The sequence below is a fragment of the Mustelus asterias genome, chromosome 26, assembly GCF_964213995.1.
Source record: "Mustelus asterias chromosome 26, sMusAst1.hap1.1, whole genome shotgun sequence".
Classification (NCBI taxonomy): domain Eukaryota; kingdom Metazoa; phylum Chordata; class Chondrichthyes; order Carcharhiniformes; family Triakidae; genus Mustelus; species Mustelus asterias.
The window spans coordinates 4,958,356-4,984,224 of NC_135826.1; the positions used below are offsets into that span (position 1 = coordinate 4,958,356).

A 25,869-nucleotide genomic window follows, 5' to 3' on the forward strand; every position below is an offset into this window, starting at 1 on the left:
AACTTAGTGGAATTCTTTGAGGACATTACGAGCACATGGACAATGGGGAACCGGTGGATGTGGTGTATCTGGATTTCCAGAAGGCATTCAACAAGGTGCCGCACCAAAGGCTGCTGCATAAGATAAAGGTGCATGGCGTTACGTAATGTATTAGCATAGATAGAGGATTGGTTAACTAACAAAGCAAAGAGTGGTGATAAATGGGTGTTTTTCTGGTTGGCGATCACTGACTGGTGATGTGCCTCAGGGATCGGTGTTGGGACTGCAATTGTTTACAATTTACATAGATGATTTGGAGTTGGGGGCCAAGTATAGTGTGTCAAAATTCACAGATGGCCCTAAGATGAGTGGAAGAGCAAAATGTGCTGAGGACACTGAACGTCTGCAAAGGGATAGAGATAACTAAAAGAGAAGACGCTGGAAAATCTCAGCAGGTCTAGCAGCATCTGTGAGGAGAGATTCATAAGAACATAAGAAATAGGAGCAGGAGTAGGCCATCTAGCCCCTCGAGCCTGTCCCGCCATTCAATAAGATCATGGCTGATCTGACGTGGATCAGTACCACTTACCCGCCTGATCCCCATAACCCTTAATTCCCTTACAGATCAGGAATCCATCCATCCGCGCTTTAAACATATTCAGCGAGGTAGCCTCCACCACCTCAGTGGGCAGAGAATTCCAGAGATTCACCACCCTCTGGGAGAAGAAGTTCCTCCTCAACTCTGTCTTAAACCGACCCCCCTTTATTTTGAGGCTGTGTCCTCTAGTTTTAACTTCCTTACTAAGTGGAAAGAATCTCTCCGCCTCCACCCTATCCAGCCCCCGCATTATCTTATAAGTCTCCATAAGATCCCCCCTCATCCTTCTAAACTCCAACGAGTACAAACCCAATCTCCTCAGCCTCTCCTCATAATCCAAACCCCTCATCTCCGGTATCAACCTGGTGAACCTTCTCTGCACTCCCTCCAATGCCAATATATCCTTCCTCATATAAGGGGACCAATACTGCACACAGTATTCCAGCTGCGGCCTCACCAATGCCCTGTACAGGTGCATCAAGACATCCCTGCTTTTATATTCTATCCCCTTCGCAATATAGGCCAACATCCCATTTGCCTTCTTGATCACCTGTTGTACCTGCAGACTGGGCTTTTGCGTCTCATGCACAAGGACCCCCAGGTCCCTTTGCACGGTAGCATGTTTTAATTTGTTTCCATTGAGATAGTAATCCCATTTGTTATTATTTCCTCCAAAGTGTATAACCTCGCATTTCTCAACGTTATACTCCATTTGCCATATCCTCGCCCACTCACTCAGCCTGTCCAAATCTCTCTGCAGATCTTCTCCGTCCTCCACACGATTCACTTTTCCACTTATCTTTGTGTCGTCTGCAAACTTCGTTACCCTACACTCCGTCCCCTCCTCCAGATCATCTATATAAATGGTAAATAGTTGCGGCCCGAGTACCGATCCCTGCGGCACGCCACTAGTTACCTTCCTCCAACCGGAAAAACACCCATTTATTCCGACTCTTTGCTTCCTGTCGGATAGCCAGTCCCCAATCCACTTTAACACACTACCCCCAACTCCGTGTGCCCTAATCTTCTTCAGCAGCCTTTTATGGGGCACCTTATCAAACGCCTTTTGGAAATCCAAAAACACCGCATCCACCGGTTCTCCTCCATCAACCGCCCTAGTCACATCTTCATAAAAATCCAACATGTTCGTCAAGCACGACTTTCCCCTCATGAATCCATGCTGCGTCTGATTGATCGAACCATTTCTATCCAGATGCCCTGCTATCTCCTCTTTAATAATGGATTCCAGCATTTTCCCTACTACAGACGTTAAGCTGACCGGCCTATAGTTACCCGCCTTTTGTCTCCTTCCTTTTTTAAACAGCGGCGTAACATTAGCCGTTTTCCAATCAACCGGCACTACCCCAGAATGCAACGAGTTTTGATAAATAATCACTAACGCATCCACTATTACCTCTGACATTTCTTTCAATACCCTGGGATGCATTCCATCCGGACCCGGGGACTTATCCACCTTCAGTCCCATTAGTCTACCCAGCACTGCCTCTCTGGTAACATTAATTGTATTAAGTATTTCTCCTGCTGCCAACCCTCTATCGTTAATATTTGGCAAACTATTTGTGTCCTCCACCGTGAAGACCGACACAAAAAACTTATTTAAAGACTCAGCCATATCCTCATTTCCCACTATTAACTCCCCCCTCTCGTCCTCCAAGGGTCCAACATTCACTCTAGCCACTCTATTCCTTTTTATATATTTATAAAAACTTTTACTATCATTTTTTATATTAATTGCTAGCCGAGCTTCATAGTCTATCCTTCCTTTCTTTATCGCTTTCTTAGTCTCTCTTTGTTGTTTCTTAAATTTTTCCCAATCACTTGTTTCTCCACTATTTTTGGCCACTCTGTACGCAGCTGTTTTTATTTTAATACTCTCCTTTATTTCCTTCGTTATCCACGGCTGGTTCTCCCTTTTCTTACAATCCTTGTTTTTTGCTGGAATATATTTTTGCTGAGAACTGAAAAGGATCTCCTTAAAAATCCTCCACTGTTCCTCAGCTATCCTACCTGCCAGCCTGCTCTCCCAGTCTACCTTAGCCAATTCATCCCTCATCCTATCATATTTCCCTCTGTTCAAACAGAGGACACTGGTTTGGGACCAAACTTTCTCCTCTTCCATCTGAATCAGAAATTCGACCATATTGTGGTCACTAGACCCAAGAGGGTCCTTCACAATAAGATCCTTAATTCTACCTACCTCGTTACACAATACCAGATCCAAAATAGCTCGTTCCCTCGTCGGTTCCGTAACATGCTGTTCAAGGAAACTATCCCGACAGCATTCTAAGAACTCTTCCTCCATTCCACCCTTACCGACTTGAGTCTGCCAGTCAATGTGCATGTTGAAGTCCCCCATGATTATTGCCGTTCCGTTTTTACACGCATCCCTTATCTGCTTGTTTATAGCCCTCCCTACCTCAACATTATTATTTGGGGGCCTATATACCACACCTACTAGTGTCTTTCTCCCTCTACTATTCCTCATCTCTACCCATAATGATTCCACGTTTTGTTCCTCAGAGCCTATGTCATCCCTGATATTATCTCTTCTTAATAGCGCGACCCCACCACCTTTTCCTTCCTGTCTATTCTTCCTAAACGCCTGATACCCCTGGATATTCATCTCCCAGTCCTGGTCACCTTTCAGCCACGTTTCTGTAATGGCCACTAGATCGTACCCACTCGTGCTGATTTGCACCATCAACTCATTTACCTTGTTCCGAATGCTTCGTGCATTCAGGCAAAGTGTCCTTATTCCAGCTTTTATCTGGACCCGCTTTGATGAGTCGCGAACACCCTCTCCCTCTACTCCCTTATCTAAATTACCGCCTTCATTCACTTGCACCCTCTCCTCTACCATTAATTTTGTAATTCCCCTTACCCCTGCATCCTCCACCCCATCAATTAGTTCCTTGATCCTAGTCAACTCTTCTAGCTCCCCTCCCCCCAACCTATCTAGTTTAAATTCTCCCCAGTAACCTTAGCCAACCTACCGGCCAGGATATTGGTCCCCGTGTGATTCAAGTTCCACCTGTTTTTTGTATACAGATCACCCCTGCCCCTAAAGAGGTCCCAATGGTCCAGGAACCTGAATCCCTGCCCCCTGCACCAGTCCCTCAGCCACACATTCATCTTCCACCTCACTCCATTCCTGCCCTCACCTTCCCGTGGCACAGGCAGTAATCCTGAGATTACTACCTTTGCTTTCCTCTTTCTCAGCTGTCTCCCTAATTCCCTGTACTCGCTTTTCATGACCCCTTCTCCCTTCCTACCCACATCAGCGGTACCAATATGTACCGCTACCTCAGGCTCCTCTCCCTCCCACCTCAGGATTTCCGGGACGCGACTAGCGACATCCTGGATCCCGGCCCCAGGGAGGCAGACCACCATGCGAGAATCCCGCCTACCTCCGCAGAAACGCCTGTCTGTCCCCTTCACCATCGAGTCCCCGATTAATACCGCCTTCCTCCTCTTTTCCTTAGCCCTCTGAGTTACAGGGCTGGACTCCACTGCGGAGACACGGCCACTGCTGCTTCCCCCAGGCGGGCTGTCCCCCCCAGCAGTACTCAAGCAGGAGTACTTGTTGTGCAGGGGCAAATCCACTGGGGTGCTCTCAACCACCCTAGCCTTACCCTTCCTGGCCATCACCCACTTGGCCTCCTCCCGTTGCCCTGGTGTGACCACCTGATGATAGCTCTTGTCTATCACCTCCTCATTCTCCCTCATCAGCCTAAGATCCTCGAGCTGCAGTTCCAGCTCCCTAACACGGTCCCTCAGGAACCGCAGCTCGACACACCCCTCACAGATGTGGATGTCCGGGAGGCCAGATGCCTCCAGGACCTCCCACATCCTACACTGGGAACAACACACTGGTTTCACACTCATACTGGACACTTTATGTCAAGTAAGACAGTGAAAAGTTAATAAGAGTGTAAGGAAACAAAAACTCACCCCTGCTCGTCCAAGCCCTGTGAGCCAAAGCCCTGACAGCTCACTCAACTTCCCACTCACTCTGCTGCCCGCTACGATGCTGCCCGCTGTATACTTTGGTGCGCTTTTAAACCCTCCAAAAACTTCCCCAGGCCTCTCCTGGCCCGACTTCCGGTTTTGAAAAAAACCTCCGATTTTAAACCCAAAATTAACTGAAAAAATAAATAAATAATTAAAGTCAGAAAACCCACTCTCTTACCCTCAGCCTGCTCCTGGGAACAAATCCCTGATATTAACAACTGATATTAAACCCAAACAACTGAGATTAAACCCAAACAACTGGGATTAAACCCAAACAACTGATATTAAACCCAAACAACTGAGATTAAACCCAGAACAACTGAGATTAAACCCAAACAACTGAGATTAAACCCAAAACAACTGAGATTAAACCTAAACAACTGATATTAAACCCAAACAACTGAGATTAAACCCAAACAACTGATATTAAACCCAAACAACTGAGATTAAATCCAAACAACTGAGATTAAATCCAAACAACTGAGATTAAACCCAAACAACTGAGATTAAACCCAAACAACTGAGATTAAACCCAAACAACTGAGATTAAACCCAAACAACTGAGATTAAACCCAAACAACTGAGATTAAACCCAAACAACTGAGATTAAACCCAAACAACTGAGATTAAACCCAAACAACTGAGATTAAACCCAAACAACTGAGATTAAACCCAAACAACTGAGATTAAACCCAAACAACTGAGATTAAACCCAAACAACTGAGATTAAACCCAAACAACTGAGATTAAACCCAAACAACTGAGATTAAACCCAAACAACTGAGATTAAACCCAAACAACTGAGATTAAACCCAAACAACTGAGATTAAACCCAAACAACTGAGATTAAACCCAAACAACTGAGATTAAACCCAAACAACTGAGATTAAACCCAAACAACTGAGATTAAACCCAAACAACTGAGATTAAACCCAAACAACTGAGATTAAACCCAAACAACTGAGATTAAAACCAAACAACAGATTCCTTACAGATGCTGCCAGACCTGCTGAGATTTTCCAGCATTTTCTCCTTTGGTTTCAGATTCCAGCATCCGCAGTAATTTGCTTTTATAAGGGATATAGATAGTTTGAGTAGGCAAGGGTCTGGCAGATGGAGTACAATTTTAGTAAATGTGAGGTCATCCATTTTGATAGGAATAACAGCAAAATGGACTCTTATTTAAATGGCAAAAAATTGCAGCATGCTGCTGTGCAGAGGGACCTGGGTGTCCTTGTGCATGAATCACAAATGTTGGTTTACAGGTGCAGCAGGTGATTAAGAAGGCAAATGGAATTTTGTCCTTCATTGCTGGAGGGATGGAGTTGAAAAACAAGGAGGTTATGTTGCAGTTATATAAGGTGCTGGTGAGGCCACACCTGGAGTACTGTGTACAGTTTTGGTCTCCTTAAGTAAGGATATACTGGCACTGGAGGGGTTGCAGAGGAGATTCATTAGGTTGATTCCGGAGTTGAGAGGGTTGGCTCATGAGAGACTGGGTAGACTGGGATTGTACTCACTGGGGTGTAGAAGAATGAGCGGGGATCTTTTCTACTCCCTTCATTATTTTATATGTTTCTATAAAATAGAAGCAGGCAGGTTGTTTCCACTGGCGGGTTAAACCAGAACTAGGGGCATAGCCTCAAAAAATGGGGGAGCAGATTTAGGACTGAGTTGAGGAGGAACTTCTTCACCCAAAGGGTTGTGAATCTATGGAATTCCCTGTCCAGTGAAGCAGTTGAGGCTACCTCATTGAATGTTTTTAAGGCAAAGGTAGATTGTTGAACAGTAAAGGAATTAAGGGTTATGGTGAGCGGGCAGGTAAGTGGAGCTGAGTCCGCAAAAAGTTCAGCCATGATCTTATTGAATGGCGGAGCAGACTTGAGGGGCCAAATGGCCGCATCCTGCTCATAGTTCTTATGTTCTAGTTCTTCTTGCATTTTAAGATTTTCAGTTTTATCAACATTTGTAAATGCTGTGGTCTCATTTTGTTTTGCAGAGGAGGATTCGGTTATTCCACTACCTTTGGGAGGTAGGCTTCCGATCTCACTAACTGGTCACCAGGTAGTGGCAGCACAGGCTGCTGCAGCTCAGGCTGCAGTAGCTGCACAAGTTACAGCATTAGATCAGCTGAGAGAGAAACTGGAGTCTGGAGAGCCTCCAGAGAAGAAGATGGTAATTGGGATGGATGAGCAGCAGCGGCTGATGCAGCGTGCTATTCAGCAGAATCTACTTGCCATGACAGCCCAGATACCAATGAACATCAGAATCAACAGTCAAGGTATATTGAGTTGCATGAGGTATTCTTATTGCCAAGTCAGAGAATGCACAGTATTAAAGATGCTATCTGTTTCAATCATTGGAAAACTCAAGTGTAGAGCTAAGCTTCAAGGGAAAGTTTAAGTTTATTTATTATTGTCATAAGTAGGCTTGCATTAACACTGCGACAAAGTTATTGAGAAAAGCCCCTAGTCGCTACACTCTGGCGCCTGTTCGGGTACACTAAGGGAGAATTTAGCATGCCAGTGCACTTAACCAGCATGTCTCTCGGACTGTGGGAGGAAACCAGAGCACCCGGAGGAAACCCCCATAGACACTGGGAGAACGTGCAGACTCCGCACAGACAGTGACCCAAGTTGGGAATCGAACCCGAGTCCCTGGTGCTGTGTGCCACCATGCCAGTTGCTGAGAAGCCTAGTGGGGTAGAGACTTGACTGGTATATTTCTCAAAACTCAGAATTTGGACGTTTTCAAAATTCTTGTAAGCAAATTTTTTTTCTCCAACAGTGGATTGCCTTGAACAACTACTAATTTCATTTAGACTTTCTTTCTCTAATAAATGAGAAGATTGTGATTTTTTTTGTGTGTGTGATGGTGACAGCAGTTATTATTTTTGTCATAACTTGCCTTTGTTATCTGAAAAAGTATAAGTTTTAATGCTTTTTTGTAACACTGATCACACTCTCATCTGAGTCAAAAGAGTGGGATCCAAACTTCATTCGAGAATATGGGCACAGAAAGAATGGTCAATTGTCAGAGGTGTTGTATTTTGTTAAACTCCAATCCTTCAGTTGCACGTGTTACGAATGCAAGGTTATAAGATGGGTATATTTAATTTGTTTCTTTGTTTAATTTAAAGGCAAACAGAATGCCCTGGAAAGTGGAGATGGTGTGAACTTGTATTAAACTTTTCTGGACTAAAAACGGTTATCATAGGGACAGAGAGCCCAGGTTAATACTTATTGAACCAGCATGCATTATTTCACAACTGAACACAGAGAGAGGCAGCTGCCTTGCCTTTTATTGACTTCTCTCAGGCAGTCTGATTGAAAATGCCCTGGACATAGAGCAAGCAAGGCAGGAACAGACTGCAAAGAGGAAAAGGGCTGTGTTTTCTGTTAGCTACCAGACAGAATCCTGGGGAAAACTTGTCCACTGTCCGAAGAGAAGGGATCCACAGCGATTTAAAAGCACTGAAAATTTTGACTGACAAGGGTGGGGGGAAAAATACCAGAGTAGATTTTACTTTTGTTGGTTGTGAACTCTTAGAGGGTTGAGGAAGAGAACTTTCAGTTGTTCAACATTATGACTCTGCGAAATGGGCGTGAATCCATTGGAAGTTGAGAGTAACTTTAGCCATTTCCTAAATAGACTGCAATTCTGTGGCGAGCATACTAAAAAGTATACATGTGGCATGGGGTTATGGGTTGCATTAAGACATTATTAAGCATTATCTTTTCTGTAGTTTAGTTGCCTACTCAGTAGGCAATGAAATAAGAGTACTCTGATCGTGGAGTGTTTTCCCCCCTAGTTTCTTTGGCTGACACGGTGGTTAGTATTGATGCCTCACAGCGCCAGGGACTTGGGTGCAAGTTCCCGGCTTGGGTCGCTGCCTGTGCGGAGTCTGCATGTTCTTCCTGTGTCTGTGTGGCTTTCCTCTGGGTGCTCCAGAGATTTCCTCCCACAGTCCGAGAGACGTGCTGGTTAGGCGCATTGGCCGCGCTGGATTTTCCCTCGGTGTGCCCGAGCAGGCACCGGATAGTGGCGACGGAGGGATTTTCTCGGTGACTTTGTTGCTGTGTTAATGCAAGCCTACTTGTATTTAATGTCCATTTTAGTTTGTTACAGTAAAAATCTTTAAACTTGAAATCTTGTCATGTGATTCCTTTACATTGGTCACTGGGAATTCAAATTTCTTTCTAATAGTAATGGGTCTCCAAGGGGATTGTAACAAATTAGCGGCTCTTATGGGATATGAATCTAGAGCCTGGGATTGAGTAGATTGAATTCGCCAAAGTTTAAATGAACAAGATTTCAGTTCTTTTTACTGTATTCATTGAACAGTTAACATGGCTACTCTGGACTTTTCTGACATCAATGGAGATACAGTGGGAGTTTTGACGGCGCCAGGTTGGGGTCCAACATGTTTGTTTGGTGGTGGATGCCGTTGGCTTTCGGGGCGCTGCCCCTTCATCGGGTGGGGTGGATGTCTGCTCTCAAACAGGGCATACAGATGCAGGGTCAAGTTACAGAATACTGATTAGAATGCGAATTTCTACAGCCAACCAGGTCTTAAAGATACAGACAATGTGAGTGGAGGGAGCATTAAGCACAGGTTAAAGAGATGTGTAGTGTATTGTCTCCAGATAGGACAGCCAGTGAGATTCTGCAAGTCCAGGAGGCAAGCTGTGGGGGTTACTGATAGTGTGACATAAAGCCAACATCCCGGTTTAGGCCGTCCTCGTGTGCGGAACTTGGCTATCAGTTTCTGCTCAGCGACTCTGCGCTGTCGTGTGTCGTGAAGGCCACCTTGGAGAACGCTTACCCAAAGATCAGAGGCCAAATGCCCGTGACCGCTGAAGTGCTCCCCCACAGGAAGAGAACAGTCTTGCCTGGCGATTGTCGAATGGTGTTCATTCATCCGTTGTCATAGCGTCTGCATGGTTTCCCCAATGTACCATGCCTCGGGACATCCTTTCCTGCAGCATATCAGGTAGACAACGTTGGCCGAGTTGCAGGAGTAGGTACCATTTACCTGGTAGATGGTGTTCTCACGTGAGATGATGGCATCCGTGTCGATCCGGCACATCTTGCAGAGGTTGCTGTGGCAGGGTTGTGTGGTGTCGTGGTCACTGTTCTCCTGAAGGCTGGGTAGTTTGCTGCGGACAATGGTCTGTTCGAGGTTGTGCGGTTGTTTGAAGGCAAGAAGTGGGGGTGTGGGGATGGCTTTGGCGAGATGTTCGTCTTCATCAATGACATGTTGAAGGCTCTGGAGGAGATGCCGTAGCTTCTCCGCTCCGGGGAAGTACTGGACGACGAAGGGTACTCTGTCCACCGTGTCCTGTGTTTGTCTTCTGAGGAATCAGTATTCTGTAACTTGATTTTGTGTCTCTGTATGCCCTGTTTGAGAGCAGATATCCACTCCATCTGACAAAGGGTCAGCGCTCCGAAAGCTAATGGCATTTGCTACCAAATAAGCCTGTTGGACTTTAACCTGGTGTTGTTAAAACTCTTACTGTGTTTACCCCAGTCCAACGCCGGCATCTCCACATCATCATTGGAGATGGCAGCACTTTATCTCTAGTGAGATGCATCTGTTGCTCAAGCATCTCTAGAAAAGGAGGATCTATCTGCGAATTGAAGAAGAAATATAAAAATTTGAGTTAGAATTGTAATGAGCACGAGAAAGGGAAAACCTTGACTTCCAGAGAGAAAGAAAACGAGGAAATTTGATCCCGAAAGAAATGTTTAAATTCCTGGCAAACTTCACAAATCAGATTTAACTCCGGGTTTTGACTTGGCAAGAAATGTTACCTGATGCCTAAATTCAGAGAGGAAGGAGTTCAAATTGTATTTTGTGTCATTTGTAAAGTCTGCAACCTTGAACACACAATTCTTTATTATCCTTTATGTTCTTGTCTTTTCCAATAATAAATTTTTATCCTGTAAAGCAGACAAATAATGTTTTTAGAGATACAGAGTCATAGAATCCCTACACTGCAGAAAGAGGCCATTTGACCCATTGAGTGTGCACCAATTCTCCTAAAGAGCATCCCACCCAGGCCATTCCCTCTGCCTTATCCCCATAACCCCACACATTTGCCATGGCTAATGCACCTAGTCTGCACATCTTTAGACTGTGGAAGGAAACCAGAACACCCGGGGAAAACTCATGCAGGCACAGGGAGAACATGCAAACTCCACACAGTCATCCAAGGCCTGAATTGAACCCAGTTCCCTGACACTGAGGCAGCGGTGTTAACCACTGGCCACCATGACCATCTCAATTGATCATGGTCATAGGTGAGGGGAAGCTCTCTCTGAGGTACACAATTTAAAAATGTATTCATTAAGGATATTAATGGAAGTTGTTTAACCATTCTGTTGCATAAAGTTAATTTAAAGTGTGGTTTAATTTCCAGTATGTTAGCTGTAAGATTATATACAAGTTGTCTATTAATGGTGTAAATTTTATATCAAATTACCTCACTGGAGATAAAGTCCTGCCATCTCCAATGATGTTAGAAAAGTCCAGTGAAGCCACTGAAATTGAAAATATATAAGATAATCAAATGATATACAACAGTTGTCTCCAACCTTTTTTCAACACAAAATCACTTTTAGCATCAAAATGCAACACGAGATGTTTCTTAAAAATTTGACTTATAATCCACCAAAATGTGTTTGTGCATAACACTCACCTATTCTTAGTGTGCAAGCACAGATGTCATACTATCTCTGAGTGCTGCTGTGAAGTGTGGATCATAGTTTGAATGGCCAGTCTCATACATCCCATCAGATAGACATCTGAGAGAAGAGTGTGATACTTGAACTTGATTTTCATCTGGGGGAAAAAAACACCCCACAGAAGTATGTGGAACCAAAGTAGGCCTTCACCTTGAGTGCACATGATGTCAGAAGTGGGTACTTCTTTCTGTTTCTTTCTGTTCTCTGTCATTTTGCATAATGATTATTTCCATCGCTTTGTTTGAACACCTGCTGAAATTTTGCTGTCAGTTCTCCAATGTGCACTTGAATAAAAGGATTTGAGACAAACATAATGATTTGTTCCACCTTGTCTAACTCCTGAAATAGTTTGTTACATTCCTTTTCCAATTTGTTTGGGTGGAACTCTTTCTGTTTGACCTGTTGTTGGGTTTTCTCCAGATTTGTGATGTGGCATGCGCTGTCCACGGGCACGGTTGACGCCTTCCGCGCCCGTTGGGCACCGCAGGGGTTGGGGTGCGTTATTGACCCTGACAATCACATTTTAATTTGATGTTTTTAAGTTTCCTTTGTACTTTGATTTTTGTTCGGGCTGTTTCCCCCCTCCTTTTGCGGAGCTGTCACTTTTGCTTTGTCCTGACTTAATCTGAGTTTGTTTATTTGGTTTGCCCTAAAAAGAGGTTAGTAATTTTATTCTTTAATTGGGTGGACCACAGGCCCAGTTTCAACTTGACCACATTCACTGCATTGACCATGTGTGGCAAGTCTGCAGTTCATGGTTCAGCTCATTAAATTTTGCGCTTGTGTCCATGAGAAATGTGAAATCTATGCGTTATCTGACAGCTCGCTGTTCGCCTCATTTCTTGATTTAAGAAAGGTGATCACTTCAATGAGCAGATCTAAAAATCTCTGGACGACCTTTCCTTGACTTAAGCATCTGACATTTGCATGAAGGATTAGCTCACCGTAGGTGGCATCAAGCTAATCGAGTAGCGATTGGAACAAGCAATGTTGCAGAGCCCTGGCACAAATTGAGTTGACGCTCGTGACAACAACTGTCATTACATAAAAAACTCAATAACCTTTCTTACTAGTGCTTGTTGGTGGATAACACACTGGTAATAGACAAAGGAAGGGAATTCGGGATCATTTCTGCAAAGTGTAACAAAGCCTGCATTGCCACCCAAGATTGACGGCACAACATCAGTTGTGATTGAAACCAGTTTCTTGATTGTAATATTTTTCTCATTCACATGCCTATCAAATTCATCGTAGACGTCCTCACCTCATGTCATTTCTTCCAGTGGCAAAAGAATGAGGAAGTCCTTCTCTGTTTAATATCATGCGAGCGAAAATAATCAGCTAGGCTGTATCCATCATGTCTACTCACTTATCAAACTGCAGTGAGAAACATTCACAGCCTGATAAGTCTTGGTGGATTTGCTGAGAGACATCCTCAGACAAAAATTCCACATTTCTGGTTACTGTTAAAGCACCAAATGGCATACTCTTGATGGCTGATATAATTTCATTTTTGTTTCAAGTCTTTAATGAAGGTGTAGGCTGTAGCCATCACAGCCTCTTTGATAACTTGGTGAACAGTTCCTTATGTTTTGCGAGCTGATGGCTAATGTGAAAAGATGTCTTTTTGCTAGCCTTGCCTTTAGCAACAGGTTTTGAAAAGTTTGACTGTTGAGTTTGCAACTTCCCTTTAAGTCCCCAACTTTCTTTGTCCAAATTGCATTGTCTAAAGGAAAATTTTCTTGAAATTTTGCATGCATTGTCCTGTGATGCCATTCCAGATTACCTCTTTTACTCAAGGCTACACTCTTATTGACAAATGGTGTTGTCTTTGACATTCGTAAGAAGAAATTCATTTTTCCATTCCTGGTGGAAATGGTAGGCCTTTGCCACCTTAAAGGTCGCTGGCTCCTAACTCATAATTTTGTCCTCACCCAGCTTAGTCCACATTTTGGTGCCTGCGTTTTGGCAGTCAATGAGTTAATTCACTCATCTTCACGAGAAGACCGAGTTATGCACAGTTTCACGGTCAATGAACTGATTTACTCCTCATCAAAAGAAACCAGAGTCCCATACATTTTTGGCAGTGGTTTGACAGCCAGTGAGCTGTTTCGCTCATCATGAGAAGCCTGAGTCCCGCCACGTGCATTTTTGACAGAGGTTCAAATGACAATTGACTTTTTGAGACTCCAGGATAGACCTGTTGACTGCATCAATGTTTTAGAGGCCACTGACGTACACAAATCCATGAATCTCTTAGCCTGCTGTGAAAACTGCTGTTTCAACTAAAGGTGTGTACAAAAAATCAAAAGCTCAGACTATGGAGGTTAAAGGAACGTCAGAGCATCAAATTGATAGAATTAATAGCAGTTGGAAATTTTTGAAAGAAGTAAGGAGGTGTGGGATAGAGGGAAATTTGGCCAATTGGATAAGTAACTGGCTATCTCATAGAAGACAGGGTGGTGGTGGATGGAAAATTTTCAGACTGGAGATCAGTTACCAGCGGTGTACCATAGGGATCAGTGCCGGGTCCTCTGCTGTTTGTGATTTTTATCAATGACTTGGAGGAGGGGGCCGAAGGGTGGGTCAGTAAATTTGCTGATAACACCAAGATTGGTGGAGTAGTGGATGAGGTGGAGGGCTGTTGTAGGCTGCAAAGAGACATTGATAGGATGCAAAGCTGGGCTGAAAAATGGCAAATGGAGTTTAACCCTGATAAGTGCGAGGTGATTCATTTTGGTAGGACAAATTTGAATGCGGATTACAGGGTCAACGGCAGGGTTCTGAGGAATGTGGAGGAACAGAGAGATCTTGGGGTTCATATCCACAGATCTCTGAAGGTTGCCACTCAAGTGGATAGAGCCGTGAAGAAGGCCTATAGTGTGTTAGCGTTTATATAGGAGGGATGTCCGAGGTAGGTTCTTTACTCAGAGTGGTTGGGGTGTGGAATGGACTGCCTGCTGTGATAGTGGAGTTGGACACGTTAGGAACTTTCAAGCGGTTATTGGATAGGCACATGGAGCACACCAGAATGATAGGGAGTGGGATAGCTTGATCTTGGTTTCAGACAAAGCTCGACACAATATTGAGGGCCGAAGGGCCTGTACTGTGCTGTACTGTTCTATGTTCTGTTCTATGGAAATGAATGCTTTCTGAATTAAATCTACAAGCAGACCCAAAGCAAGAATTGTCGAACAGCAGGTGCACTGAAAGCTGATGGTGGAATAAAGGTGGAATATGGTATTTGCTACCAAATAAACCTGTTGGACTTTAACCTGGTGTTGTGAGACTTCTTACGGAATAAAGGAAAGCATTCCTTTAAAACCAAGTAACTGTTCTGTAGCTAATAACAGGAAGGACTTGTGTTCTTGAAAGTAAATTAAAACTTCAAGCGAGGAGGTCACTCTTGCGAGAAAAGAATTTAAAAGAATTTGTGAAAAGTAATGTCAATTTTGTTTAGCTGATCGTTGACAAAATCTTGAAGTTCTTAAAATACTACGGCTGCAGTGTTAAACCTGCATCTCTTTAAGTAAAAATACTGCAAGTTTAAATCATTATGATGAGCTTAAAGTTAAAAGTAATCCTGCATTTATTCAGGAAGAGGACAATTCAACTGTGTGGTTTGGTGTGTCCTTTATAGACTTAAATATTAAAATCTCTGCAGCCATGAAGGAGAATGTAGATCCAGAGTTAAAACCTGAAGACAGTAGTTCAAAAACTATTAAAGGGTCAGTACCCTGATGAGTGTAGTGTCTACTTTTAAGAAGCACCGAAGGAATTATTGAATCCAACGGGTAAGAAACATTGTGACATTTCCTCTGAATTTATGATTCACACCTGCTGGTACCAGAGAGCTCGAGGGACCATCAGAAATCTGAAATTGTAATTGTCACATGAGATTGGATGTGGTGAGTTGAACCTTATCTCTGCCAAGATGGATTGTTTAATGGCGAAACGTATACTCTATGTAGTAAGTTTGTTAATATTTACAATGTTATATTTTGATAGTGTTGTAGAAAAACTATTAAAGCAATTTTTTTTGTCTATTGAGAGTTGGTGTTGCAGTTGTGACGTTATTAAATGGTTATGTTTAAATTATCTCTCAATTTGAAGAAAAACAGAGTGCCTTGGAAAAGGGAGTTGACATTGTATTGGTTTTTACCTGGCATCAGACAGTGGTTACCACTGGGATAGGAGGCCCAGGTTAAGACTTACTGAATCCATATTTCACACTTGAACACGCAGAGGCAGCAGTTTCGCCTTGTGTTGACGTACAGATTTCAGGCAGTTGGATTGAAAAAAAACCCTGGACATGCAATCACCAAGACATGAACAGCATATGCTTCATTCTGCAGAGAGAACAGGCTGTTTCTTTTGTTAGCTACTAGACTGAATTCTAGGGAAGCTTGTCCACTGGCCAAAGAGAAGGAACTCTCCAGTGATTCAAGGACACCAAAAGATTTGTCTGGATGAGACTGTGAGAAATCACTGCAGTCGGCCTTATTGTTAAAAGTTGATTGGAATTCCTAGGGCAGCACAGTGGTTAGCACTACTGTCTCACAGCAGCAGGGACCCAGACTCAATTCCAGCCTTAGGTGACTGTGGAGTTTGCACGTTCTTCCCATGTCTGCGTGGGGTTTCTCTGGATGCTGTCTAACTATGGTGTAGATGCTTGGCATGCCAGCTTGGGTAACCACCTCAGTGTCTGGCATTTTGCCCTGCCATGTGATCAGAAGTTTCTGAAGGCAACTCGAGGGAAAGTGGCATGGCTATGGTACACAGTCTAAGTTACATATGCTTGAGCAGAACTATTGTTCTATAGACTTTGTTTGATAGGCAGACTTGCTCTTCTTTCCAAGATTATATTCGAAGTCTGCCGAAGGTTACACTTGCTTTGGCAGCTCTTGCATGTGTCTCATCATCAATGTGGACAGCTCAAGAGGAAATGTGCTGCTGAGAGAAATGAATTTATCCACTACTAACCGATTCAGGTCATGAACTGAAACTCTGGGCTTGAGCTTTCCTGGGGAAGAGTGGTACTTTACTTCAGTTTTCTTCATGCTGATTGCAAGATCAAAGTTGTTCTCCAATTCATGCAACAAGTTCATGCTACATCGCATGTCCAGCTCTGAACCAGTAGCTAGTGCAAAGTCATTGGCAAACAGGAAATTGGAAAGTATGTCACTGGAAACCTTGGTCTTTCTTGGAGTCTTTTCCAATTGAGCAGCTTCTCATCCATGCAATATGCGATTTTGATGCCTGGATCAGAGGCAACAAGGAGGCATGGCAGGGAAAAACATGCTGAAGAGGGTTAACACTAATATATCGCCTTGTTTAACTCCACTATTAACTATGGATGGGTGAAAGGACTCGCCATCATCCAGGACACATCAAACACGCTGTCATGGAGTTGTTGAACCATTGTGATGAGTTTCTTAAGGCAACTGAGTTTCTCCATTACCTTCTAAAGGCCTTGGTTAGGTCAACAAACCTTGGTGAAGAGATCCATGTTTTGTTCTGTTGGCATTTCTCTTAAGTTGCCTCAACCTCAAACAGCATATCAGTGATTCCTTGACCTTCTCTGAAACTGCACTGATTTTCTGGTAACAGATCCTGGTCTCAGTTGCAATAGGCAGTTCAGAAGGATTCTGTTGAGGATTTCACTGGTGAAATCATAGAAATCATAGAATCATAGAAACCCTACAGTGCAGAAGGAGGCCATTCGGCCCATCGAGTCTGCACCGACCACAATCCCACCCAGGCCCTACCCCAGTTTCCCTACATATTTACACACTAATCCCTCTAACCTACGCATCTCAGGACTCTAAGGGGCAATTTTTAGCATGGCCAATCAACCTAACCCGCACATCTTTGGACTGTGGGAGGAAACCGGAGCACCCGGAGGAAACCCACGCAGACACGAGGAGAATGTGCAAACTCCACACAGACAGTGACCCAAGCCGGGAATCGAACTGAGGTCCCTCGAGCTGTGAAGCAGCAGTGCTAACCACTGTGCTACCGTGCCGCCGGAAGGAGAGGAGTGAGATTACTCTGATTGTTGCAAGATTGGCGAGCTCCCTTCTGCTTGTACAGATGTACAGTGAAGGCATCTTTATATTCTTGTAGGATGATTCCTTGCGCTCTCATGTTTCAGTAACCAAATATTGACTTTTAACCTTGTAGACCTCCACAGGGATAGCATCAGCTCCTGGAATTATGCTACTGGACAGAAGTTTAATTGTATTTCTTGTTTCTAATAGTTTTGGAAGCTCTTCAAGAAAGCAGTTAATGGCAACCTGTTTATTGCTTCTTAATTGATGGATGAAGGCCAATTGAGGATGTAGTTCTCTGTCCATCTTTCTAGAATTTTCTCTGAGCAGAGTTGATGAACTAATGAACTGGGCCTGTAGACAGATTTCAGCATCATAGAACCTCTTCCAACCCGTGTGGTCTGCATATGACTGATCATCTTCTGCTTTAGCCAAGTGTCTTGAATGTGAGCTTGCATTGGGACAGACCTGAAGATTTTCGGTTGGAAATATGCTTGGATAATGATGATTTATTGAGGTAAACTGTGCAGAGGTGATTTTTCTTCTCTTTTACATTCACTTGAACAAGTAGACGTTCTGTTTAATGTTTATAAAGGCAAAATACTGCAGATGCTGGAATCTGAAACAAAAACAGAAAATGCTGGAAAAACTCAGCAGGTCTGACAGCATCTGCGGAGAGAGAATAGTGAGAATAGAATTCTCTCTCCACAGATGCTGTCAGACCTGCTGAGGTTTTCCAGCATTTTCTGTTTAATGTTTAATCTGGATGACAGCATGTCTAACAATCTAGCACTCGTGTCACAACTCAGATAGCCAGGCAGTGAAGGACAAAACTGGTCTTTATACACTTAAAGCTTTTCTTTACAGGGATGCATGCAGCTTCAACCAATGATCCCACTCAACGTTTTCCTATATTTAAGAGCAAAGGTGAGTGTCCAATAAAACGCATCACTAGAATACAGTTAACCACCCAATTGATTGATATAAAACTAACTCCTTGTACCGCACTGAAAGTGTTCACTTAGATTTTGGGTGGGGCATGAATGTATTTTGATCCAGGACCGTCTTCAGAAATTTCAGGTTATTTTTCTGTATCCATTATTCATCGTGAATTAACATTACTCTGTTTATTTTCCAGCAGACCGCCAGGAATCAGCATTGAACCTTACAACAAATGGCATGAGCAGTATCAGTATGTCCGTGGAGATCAATGGGGTTGTTTACACAGGTGAATTTGAAGTTTCATGTCAAACACAATTTGTGAAAATTGTGTAGAAAAACCACCTTTTTGATCTGTCACTGTTAAATGTGATGCTGGATTTCTTTTCTATTTCGACCAGTCCATGATGGTGTTTATGTACCACTTAAGTCTCCTCCCATCTTTTCCCATATCGTAATCTTTTCTTCCCTACTTCCATAAGCATTAATCTATCGTCTATTAACTTCACTTCACTCCCTATTGTAGCAAGTTCCAGATTCTAGCTATGGCTGAAGAAGTTTCTTTTGAATTCCCTATTTGATTTCTTGCTATCTTATATTGATGCCCTCTAGTTGTGCTCTTCCCCAAAAGAGGGAACTTTCTCTGTGTCCACACTATCAAAATCTTTCATAATTTTAAAGATTTCTATTAGATGTCCACTCAACATTCCTAAGAAACCTAGCATGTCAATCCTTTCTTCATAGGCATTCTTGTACATCTCTGCATCCTCTCCAGTGCTTCTATGTTCTATTTATAGTATATAATATCAAAGCTCAGTAGCAGCAGTGTGTACCATCTACAAGGTGCACTGCAGCAATCCACCCAAGATCCTCAGACAGCACCTTCCAAACCCATGACCACTTCCATCTAAAAGGACAAGGGCAGCAGATACATGGGAGCACCACCACCTGCAAGTTCCCCTCCAAGCCATTCACTATCCTGACTTGGAAATATATCACCGTTCCTTTGCAGTCGCTGGGTCAAAACCCTGGAATTCCTTCCCTAATGGCATTGTAGGTCAGCCCACAGCACATGGACTGCAACAATTCAAGAACCTTTTCAAGAGCAACTTGGGATGGGCAATAAATGCTGGCCAGCCAGCAATACCCATGTCCCATGAATGAATAAAAAATAAATAAACAAGAACTGCACTCTAACAGTCTTCTAATCAAGGTCTATTACAAGTGTAGCATCAGGGCAACACAGTAGTTAACACTGCTGCCTCACAGCACCAGGGACCCATTTTGGGTCACTGTCTTTGCGGAGTCTGCATATTCTCTCTGTGTTTGCGTGTGTTTCCTCTGGGTGCTCCGGTTTCCTCCCACAGTCCGAAAGATGTGTTGGTTAGGTGCATTGACCATGCTAAATTCTCCCTCAGTGTACCTGAACAGGTGCCGGAGTGTAGCGACTAGGGGATTTCTCAGTGACTTCAATGCAGTGTTAATATAAGCCTACTTGTGACTCATAAATAAACTTTAACTTTAAAAACGTCTTCACCTAATTCTGTCCCTCTAGAAATAAAACATATAGTTTGTCTTTTTTTAATAGCCTTGCTAATTTGTGATTGTGTTTGTATTCTGAGGTCCCACTGTTCCTCTACCTCCGCCTAGACTAGCATCTTCCAATTGCCACGGACAGAATGTTTGTTTGTGTTCTCTTAATGTCCAGGATCAGAGTATTTTGTGATGAAAGAAGTGTTCTCTTAGCCTAGGAGTGTGGGTCTCAGTTCAGTAATTTCAGTAGCAAGCTTTTGTGAAAAGAAGAAGGTTATTTATTCTCTCTCACTAACTCTGAATTAGATATACTGTCACGCTCGCTCGCATGTGCCGCAGGCACGCTCTTGTGTTAATGTACTGTTACAGTTTATAATCCTAGTCTCTAGTTTCCAATCTCTTCCCATGTGGCAGCCCTGTAATTTCTTGGATAGTTGCTCACACATACACTCGCTCACACTCATGTGTCGCTCACACACATGCTTGTTCACGCTCCCACTCTCACATACATGTGCATGCACTCACTAGGGCACGCACGCTCACGCTCTCATTCACGCACGCACTCACTATTATGGTAATGTACTGTTACAGTTTATAATCCTAGTTTCTGATTTCCAATCGATCTTCCCATGTGGCAGGCCTGTAATTTCTTGGATAGTTTTGATGCTTTAAAGTTGAAACATGGTTCTTGTGAAGCAAAGTATTCTGAACAGGCTGAGAGGTCTCTTTTGTAGTTGAATTTCTACACAGTTGATTCTCAGATGAAGTTGAAACAGGTTGGGGACTGTTCCCTCTGTTTGGATCTCTCCCTTACAAGGTATTGCTGTTTAGTACCTTGGCTACTTCAATTACTTGTAGCTAGTTTCATTTGTGGTGGAACTGTCTGCAAACAGCTTTTGCTGATTTTTTTTTAAAATGCAGACTGAAAACATGGCCATCTTATCATGTGACGTTTGCAGTTCCAAGTCATTTTCCACATAAGAATGGTGTTCATGTTGATTCCAATATCCTATGCCATGGTTTAAACCTTGAGGATTTGGGGCAGTCAGTATCTTTGTTTCCAACCCATTCACTTTGACAGTATTCTTTTGGATTGGTTTCAGGAAAGAGTATTGATTCACATCAGTCTTGAAAGTTCCTTTTCTCTCTGGAGACAAATGGTTTCAATCCACAAAAGAAGTCAGATGACCCCCAGTCTTCCACCTACTGCATTCCCATTGTCTACTCTCTCTGCTACCACCACAAAAAAAAAATCAATAATGTTGGTCAAGCAAGATTGTCCCTTTAGAAATCTATGCTGACTATTCATTATTGTATTTCTCACTTCTGGATATTTTTCTATTCTCTCCTTTTTAATAGCGATTTCATTCTTTTTTTCTATCACTTATGTTAAGCTGACTGGCCTACAATTTCCTTGACGTGTTCTGCCAACTCTTTTTAAATGTAGCAATTACATTGGTTATCTGCCAGTCTTCTGACACAACATCTTTTTCTAACATATTATTAAATATGAGTAGTAATGCCTCTACTATCTCCCCTAGATTATTTAAAAATATCTGGATACAATCCATCTGAACCAGGAGCTTTGTCCACTTTTGAGTTTGTTCAATACATCCTTTTTAAAATTTTAATGTACTTCGCACTACTTATCTGAACATTCAATGTTATGTCCATATGTTTTATCTCAATTTAACATTTCTGCCATCTCTCTATCGTAACCTTGTGGTATTATCCTGTCTGGCCCTTAATGGTCATATTTGAACTCCAGCCTTTTTTCATTGCTGTGCCCGTAAAATGTTTTGCTAATTTGTTTTATATTACATAATGATTTAATTTCATACTTCCTCCTTGCCTTACTTTCTTTTGTCTTCTCTCCTAATCCCTTTGCATTCTGTCTTATCCTGCACTCCTCTGCTGAATCTGTGTGCCTCTTTACGAACTCTCAACTGTTGCCTGATTTCATCCATTGGGTCTCACTGGTCACTATTGCCAGAATGTTGCCCTACCTTTACTTCTCTATCTGCTCTGGTTCATTCCCCATTACTAGACCTAGTCATAGGCTTTCCCTCAGTTGGATTTTTCACAATGGGTTAGAAAGGCATTCTGTACACATTGTATCAGCTCCATTCCCTTATCCCCTTAACCAACTTTACAATTAATATCAAGGTACCGGTAGTTAAAATACTCCATTATTCTGTGCTTTTTTTTACTTTATTCCTAAGTTATTCGCATATTTCTTCCTCCACCTCCTTTTCGTTCTCCATAACCTTGATGCAAAGTATCATCTCAGGGAATGAAGATTGAAAATCCAAGTCAACCAGTTTCCTGCACATTTCCTGACACTCGAGGGCAGAGTTCTGGGGCCTGATAACAGGGAATGCTGCAATTCCCCTCAGAACTACCATGTGTCCTAGTGTGATACGTAATTTTTGCAATTATCAGTTGTCAAAATAATTCCTCTGATTTTTTTTTGATACTGAACATTCTTGTATTATTTGGAAGAGTTTTGTCTCCTGGCTCAAAGTATTGAGTTCACGAACAGTTCATAGCATAGGAATTAATGTTAGCTATTGAAGGTCAAAAAAATGCTGCAATTTCATCTGCTCAAGATAAGTTGCTCTGCTCTTTATTGTGAAGGCTGTGATATCAAATTATATTGAGTTCATAGTGCAGCATTTGACCCACCATCTATGGCAGTGTTTGTGCCCCACATGAGGCACATACTACTCTATTTACTTCATCACATTGTTGGGCATGTTATTCTATTTCCTCTCATGTACTTCTGAGGCTTCCTCTAAATGCATTTATGTCGTTCACGTCAGAATCACTGCATATTCTAGTTCCACATTCTAGGTGCTGAGTAAAGTTTCTTCAAAATTTCTCATTGAATTTATATTACTTTCTTGTATTTATGTGTCCTAGGTTTGGACACCTTCATCTCTGCATCTACTCCATCAAACCCCTTGATAATTTTAAAGACCTCTTAACAATCTCCTCTCCATCTTTTTTCTGGAGAAAAAGAGTGCCAACCTATTCAGCCTCTCCTCTTGATCATTAACTTCTTCGTTCTAGCATTTTTGTACTGTAGGGTGGGGGAATGAAAGATGAGTCATAGCCACAGAAACAAGGGGAAAGACTGCTAATGGCTGTCCACAGAGAGAATAAAAGGTGTGAATTGCATTTGCTGCTCCCAATGTGGTCTCCCCTCTCGGAGAGACCAAACGCAGACTGGGTAATCGCTTTGCTGAGCATCTTCAGTCTGCCCAATCAGTACCCTGACCTTCCCGTTGCCTGCCATTTTAACACACAATCCTGCTCCCATGGCCACATGTCTGTACTTGGCATGCTGCAATGTTTTTGTGAAGCTCAACACAAACTGGAGGAACAGCATCTCATCTTCTGGCCAGGCACATTACAGCTCTCCGGTTTTAACATCAAATTCAACAACTTCAGATGATCAGCTCGACCCCACCTCAACCCCTTTGTTTTCATTTTATTTAATTTTTAACTGTTCTCTACCTTTTATTTCCTTTATTGTCTTTTATTTTTCTTCCCCCCCCTCCCACTCTTCCCCCTATTTTATCCCTCTTTCCTTTTCTTCCCTTCTCAATTTTACCTCTCCCACCCATCTCCGCTCCCCCCATCTCCGCTCGCTCCCCCCCCCCCCCCCCCCCCCCCCCATATCTTCATCTGTCACAGTTTACCCTCTGATTTCAGCTTCTCTGCCGTTTGGCCATTCACACCTTTTATTCTCTCTATGGACTGCCATTAGCAGCCTTTCCCCTTGTTTCTGTGGCTATGACTCATCTTTCATGAATTGAGGAAGTGAGGTCAGCTGAAGGGGAATCTGGGAGGTTGAGTCTTAGTATAAAAGGAAAAGGCAGTTACCTGGGGCGTTCGCCGGGAGCATAAAAAGCCGGCTGCACTATACAGCGGGCAGCGTCGGGAGCGGGCAGTGGAGTGAGTGGGTAGCAGAGTGTGAACTATAAGGGCTTTGGCTCACAGGGCTTGAGTGGGAAGCAGAGTGTGAACTATAAGGGCTTTGGCTCACAGGGCTTGAGTGGGAAGCAGAGTGTGAACTATAAGGGCTTTGGCTCACAGGGCTTAGGCTGAAAGGGCGAGGCAAGGCTAGTTATTTTTTATCCAACCCTATAAAGGATAAGGGCAGGTATGAGTGATCGGCCAGTTCAGTGCTTCCGATGTGGGAGTTCCTGCAAACACCTAGCTTCCCAGAGGTTCACATATGTGCCAGGTGCGTGGAACTGCAGCTCTTGAGGGACCGTGTCATGGAACTGGAGTTGCAGATCGCTGACCTTAGTCTAGTCAGGGAAAATGGGAGAAAAATTGACAGGAGTTATAGGCAACTAGTTACACCGGGGCATCGGGAGGAAGACACGTGGGTCACAGTTAGGAGGAGTAAAGGGCAGAAGGGTAAAGTACCAGGGAGTACTCCAGTGGCGGTCTCTCAAAATAGGAAGGGCTTGGTGACAGGTGTGAGGGGGGAGGGGAGTGAACAGTTAGAAGAGGGGTCACCTGTGGTTGTCCCACTCCAAAACAGGTATATTGTTTTGGATAGTGTGGAGGAGTGTGCCTCTCCAGTGGTAAGACACAGTGACCAGGTCACTGGCACACAGTCAGGCTCTGTGGCCCGGAAAGGGAAGAGGGGGGTTAGGAGAGCGATAGTGGTGGGGGATGCATCAGTTAGAGGCACAGACAGGCGATTCTGTGGGTGCGAACGGGACTCCAGGATGGTAGTCTGCCTACCTGGTGCTGGGGTCACGGATGTCTCCGAGCGGATAGGAGGCATATTAAAAGGGGAAGATAAAGAAACGGATGTCATTATACACATTGGTGGAAATGACGTAGATAGGAAGAGTAGGGGGATCCTAAGAGAGCAATTCAGGGAGTTGGGAAATAGGTTAAAAAGTAGGGTCACTAGGGTGGCCATCTCTGGGCTGCTCCCAATGCCTCGTGCCAGTGAGGCTAAGAATAGGGAGTTGGTACAAATGAATGCCTGGCTAAAGGACTGGTCCAGGAGGGAGGGCTTCATTTTTATAGATCAATGGGAAGTTTTCAGGAGAGGATGGCACCTGTACAAGAGGGAGGGGTCACAACTAAGTTGGAAGGGCACAAATATCCTGGCTGGGAGCTTTGCTAGTGCAGTTCGGGGGGGTTTAAACTAGTATGGCAGGGGGGTGGGGATCAAAATATTAGGTCTACAAGTGTGGAGGCTGGGGACGAGCTTGGGGCTGGGACAAGGCTGGCAAAGAAGAAGAGCACTCTGGGGGAGGACGACCTCACTGGGCCTGGAGGTCTGGAGTGCTTATACTTCATTGCAAGGAGCGTAGCAGGCTTCATTCTATGATCATCTTGCTGGTGCCAGTACAGAGCGAGACTGCGGATAGTTGGGAACCTGTCTCGGGGGCAGGGAATTCAGATGGTGTTCGTAAAGCAGAAGTGGAAATGAATAGGGTTGGGAAGCATTTTCTGATCAGGGCCAGTGTGATCTCCTGGACTCGTTTCGATCGCCTCAGGGGGTCGGAGAGGAATTTCCCAGATTTTTTTTTCCCCATATTGGCCCTGGGGTTTTCACTCTGGGTTTTCGCCTCTCCCTGGAGATCACATGGTCTGGAATGGGGGGGTGGGGGTGAGTTAATAGGTTGTGATGAACAAAGCATCGTAGCTGTGAGGGACAGCTCGGTGGATAGGATATTAGGATGTAGATAGGCTGGAAAATTGGGCGGGGATCCTGGATTCAGGATTCAATCCTGGACCGGGGAGCGTCATGGGCTTGGAGGGCCGAAGGGCCTGTTCCTGTGCTGTTTTGTTCTTTGTTCATTCCCTCACCCTACAGTATAAATATCTGCCACTTTTTATGCCTTTTAGCTTTGACAAAGAGTCATCTGGTCTCGAAACGTCAGCTCTTTTCTATCCTTGCGAATGCTGCCAGACTTGTTGAGATTTTCCAGCATTTTCTCTTTTTTGGTTTCA

At 43.6% G+C, this 25,869-nt stretch overlaps 1 protein-coding gene across 1 annotated transcript in view; it reads left to right on the plus strand.

The window, feature by feature from the left end:
- arid3a (AT-rich interactive domain 3A) overlaps positions 1 to 25,869 on the plus strand; it is a 102,398-nt gene that overhangs the window by 71,089 nt on the left and 5,440 nt on the right. The window contains exons 5-6 of the mRNA XM_078198092.1: positions 6,609 to 6,890; positions 18,545 to 18,634. Of these exons, the coding sequence (XP_078054218.1) occupies positions 6,609 to 6,890; positions 18,545 to 18,634 (372 nt within the window). The remainder of the gene's footprint in view (positions 1 to 6,608; positions 6,891 to 18,544; positions 18,635 to 25,869) is intronic.